This window comes from Chrysemys picta, chromosome 10, assembly GCF_011386835.1.
Source record: "Chrysemys picta bellii isolate R12L10 chromosome 10, ASM1138683v2, whole genome shotgun sequence".
NCBI classification, from domain to species: domain Eukaryota; kingdom Metazoa; phylum Chordata; order Testudines; family Emydidae; genus Chrysemys; species Chrysemys picta.
The window spans coordinates 775,537-779,536 of NC_088800.1; the positions used below are offsets into that span (position 1 = coordinate 775,537).

The 4,000-nt window shown below is 61.8% G+C and overlaps 1 protein-coding gene across 1 annotated transcript in view; it reads left to right on the top strand.

The window, feature by feature from the left end:
- The window catches only part of FES (FES proto-oncogene, tyrosine kinase), a 22,733-nt gene extending 18,983 nt beyond the window's left edge, over positions 1-3,750 (top strand). Inside the window, 4 exon segments of the mRNA XM_065559020.1 lie at positions 262-417; positions 2,251-2,408; positions 2,913-3,035; positions 3,269-3,750. Coding sequence (XP_065415092.1) covers positions 262-417; positions 2,251-2,408; positions 2,913-3,035; positions 3,269-3,411 — 580 coding nt within the window. The 3' untranslated portion in view covers positions 3,412-3,750.
- Positions 3,751-4,000: the final 250 nt, after the last annotated feature.

Here is a 4,000-nt window from a genome sequence, read left to right on the forward strand (position 1 = left end):
CACTCCCGGTGAGCCCTGCCCCCCCACACGCAGCCTGGCCCTGGCCCCCATCCCCTCCTCCCTCCAGCTTACTCCCGGTGAGCCCCTGCCCCCCACACGCAGCCTGGCCCTGGCCCCCATCCCCTCCTCCCTCCAGCTCACTCCCGGTGAGTCCTGCTTCCCGCACCCTGGACCCTGAACCTCCCCCAATCCCATGCCCCACCCGCACCCCCCCCCCAAGGGTTTCTAGCAGGCGCCTGGTCCTGCAGCCTGCCCCTAACTCCCTGAGGTCAGCACTACCCTGCCCCCACAGGGGGGGGACTTCCAGACCTTCCTGCGCAGCGAGGGGCAGCAGCTGAAGGTGAAGGAGCTGCTCAAGATGACGGCGAATGCTGCTGCTGGGATGGAGTACCTGGAGAGCAAGCACTGCATCCACAGGTGAGACTGGCCGCCAAGGCTCGCTCGGCAACGCCTCGGTCCCCACAGACAGCCACAGTTATGTGCATTGCTGCGGCATGCAGACAGCCTGGCCACACTCGGGGCCCCAGGCATCCCAGGCGCTGCCCAGGCCCCAGCCGAGATCAGGGCCCCCATGTGCCCCAGGTGCTGCCCCGACCCCAGCCGAGATCAGGGCCCCCAGGTGCTGCCCCGACCCCAGCCGAGATCAGGGCCCCCAAGTGCCCCAGGCGCTGCTCCGACCCCCAGCCGAGATCAGGGCCCCCAAGTGCCCCAGGTGCTGCTCCGACCCAAGCCCAGATCAGGCCCCCAAGTGCCCCAGGCGCTGCCCCGACCCCAGCCGAGATCAGGGCCCCCAAGTGCCCCAGGTGCTGCCTAGACCCCCTGTGACGGTGCCCGAGGGAGCCAGCTGAGGTCACTCAATTAGGGTGAACTGCAAACAAAATGTGGCAGACAAACCCCAGACGCTGGTGTTATTCCAATACTTAGATTTACCAACCAGCCCAAAACAGCTTCTATATCACCTCACTGGTTACTCAGAGTCCAACCAACGCAGTTCCCTTAAAGTGCCCAGCCTCAGGCCTCCGTCCAGACACACCTGTCAGATATGAGGATGATTCCTGAAAATCTGATCTCATCATATGAAAGAAAAGGTTCTTCCAACCCCAAAGGATCAGCCACACACCCAGGTCCAATTATAACTTAGATCTGACCCAAAATACACCCTATAGTCAATTCTTATTAACTATTTTCCCCTCTTGAAACCCAAAGCAGATCTGAGATGACGCAGGATCGTGTCCCAGGGTTTTTATACATTTCCAGCAGCCTTTTGGCCTGAGAAAACAATAGGCTTAACTTTCCTTCTTCTAATTAGCACAGGATTATTTATCCATTGAACAGTTCAGACACAGGTTACCACAACCTTCAAAGAGACGTAGAGACAATAATACTATTTCCCTCAAGTGTCTGCCTAAATGTTAATATTCCTTTTTTGATCTTTGAATCAAAGCTGTAGCAATAGACAAGACTTGTTGCTTACATCACAAGACCTGAGCAAACATATCCCCTTCTATCTCTAACAATGCAGGCTGCATTTCAAAGCTCTGTTCATTTACAGATCTTCCTAACCAGTCTCTAAAGTTCGGCCATGGGTCAGGTCAGTCTGGGAGTTAATTAACTCTTTCTGGCCCTGTCACCATTCAATGAGATATTATATCACACTCAGAACGTCACCCCCCCGCTGAGATCAGGGCCCCAAGCATCCCTGTCACTGCCTGGACATCAGCTGCGATCGGGGCCCCTGAGTGTGCTGGGCGCTGCGAGTGATACCAGCCCATGGTCTGCCAGCGAGTACCTGTCCTGAGAGCTGGGAAGGCTCCTGTGAGATGCCCGCTGGGTTAGTGCCCTGCCCTGCCTTGCCCCTGGAGGCCTGGCGGCATCCCTGCCTGGGGTCACTATGTTTCTGCAGCCCTCCTTCCCCAGGGCTCCCCATGGAAGGGAGCGTCCTTGTCCCATGTGACTGACGGGGACTGGGGCCCCAGGACGGGGTCTCCCAGAGAGCTGGAGCTGCGACTAGAGCCCAGAGTCCTGACTTCTCTGCCCGGTGGTAACCAGCAGGCCCTAGTGCCCCCGGGAGTTGGGCTGGGCAGGGGTCCTCAGGCGGGTTGACTTTTTCCAAGCCGTTCGTGCCCTTGGCCTGCTGGGACCCGCCTGCCATGGGGTGAGGAGCGGGTCACGGCTAGGGCCTGCAGAGTCTCTGCTGCCAGTAGCCTGGTGGGCTGCAGGGCCTGGCGCTCAGCTGCTCCTCTCCCGCAGGGACCTCGCGGCTCGTAACTGCCTGGTGACGGAGAAGAACGCGCTGAAGATCAGTGACTTTGGGATGTCGCGGGAGGAGAAGGACGGGATCTATGCCTCCACAGGAGGCATGAAGCAGATTCCTGTGAAATGGACAGCGCCAGAGGCACTGAATTATGGTACGGTGTTGCTTGCTGCAGCTCCCAGTCTGGGGTCACGCTGAGCTGGTGCCCTCTGCAGGCCGCCGGGGCCTCCTAGCACCACGCAAGGCACCAGGGGAAGGCACTTGCACACAGCAAGAAAGAACCCAGGAGTCCTGGCTACGAGTCCCCTAGACCACACGGCTCCTCATGCTTCCCTCAGGCCCCATACTGGGGAGCGGGCGCCGGGCGCACCACAGCCCTGCTCAGCCCTTTGCATGCGGTTATTTACCCCGGGTGGCCGGTCGCTCGGCATCCCCTTGGCTGGATCCCTCTGGCTGGGGCAGTAGGAGGCCGTGGGAAGGGGGGTCAGATGCTGTGTCCCAGTTGGACCCAGAGCGGTGTCTCTGCAGGGAGTGGGGGCTACCCAGGCTGCAGCACGGTTACTGCCTGCCTAGGAGCCCCAAGGGGGCTGGAGCACCTGGGGAGGGGCTGGAGGTAGCCATGCTCCCTGCCCCTTGCTTGAAGGCCCCCTCTCCCCAGGCCGCTACTCCTCCGAGAGCGACGTCTGGAGCTTCGGGATCTTGCTGTGGGAAGCCTTCAGCCTGGGCGCCATCCCCTATTCCAACTTGAGCAACACCCAGACGCGCGAAGCCATTGAGCAAGGTAAGCAGGCTGTGCCCCGGCCAGGACCCCAGCTCCCCACGAGCAGGAGCTGCCTGGGCTGCCGCCGCCCCGGGGCACCATCATGCCAGTGGCAGAAGTGGGGCGGGAGCCATGCTGCCCAGGGGATCCCCTCCGGTGAGCAGCCGCCAGGGGCTGAGGGTGTTTCCGGCTCTCTAGAGCCCTGGGGGAACACAGGCTGCCCTGTGCCCTGAGCCAGCTGCGTCTCTCCCCAGGGGTGCGGCTGGACCCCCCCGAGCAGTGTCCCGAGGACGTGTACAAGCTGATGCAGCGGTGCTGGGAGTATGATCCCCGGAAACGGCCCAGCTTCAGCACCATTCACCAGGAGCTCGTCAGCATCCGCAAGAGGCACCGGTAACAGACCGCGGGCTCCCAGACCAGGAGACGCTGCCCTGGGCCCCTTGGCAGAGCCCACGTTGGTGCCGATTCCCCCCAGTGCCACTGCGAATGCCCGGTGTGACCGCCCCTGGACTCGTCTTCCACTATGGCCTGGGTCAGCGCAGGCTGCAGCCATCGCCGTCGGCAGCCCCAGGCTGTTGGTTGCCTCCTGGGTGCAGAGAGACCCTGGGCCGTGGGGTCTCCAGCCTGCGCAGCGCCATCCCCTGCGCCTGCCCCAGCTGTCAGGACAGATGGGCCAAGCCCTTTTCTTCTGCTTTGGGGGGGTATTTCCTCTGGAATAAAAACCACCCATTCCTCACCCAGTCAGTGCTGTGGCACCCAATGGGATTGCGGGGACTGCGCTGGGTCCCTGGGGACCTACTCAGATGAACTAGCCCCTTCTGCCCCTGCAGGGTGCTCCCCAGGGCCTCGGAGCCAAAGCTGCCGCCAGAGCCCCCACCTCTGGTCTTTCTGTGCATTGCCAGGAGCCTGGGGGCTCGGCCTAGCCTGGCTCCTGGGCCCGGGGCATGGTTCTGGCAGGCGGAAGAAGCCGCTTGGGGCTAAGACAC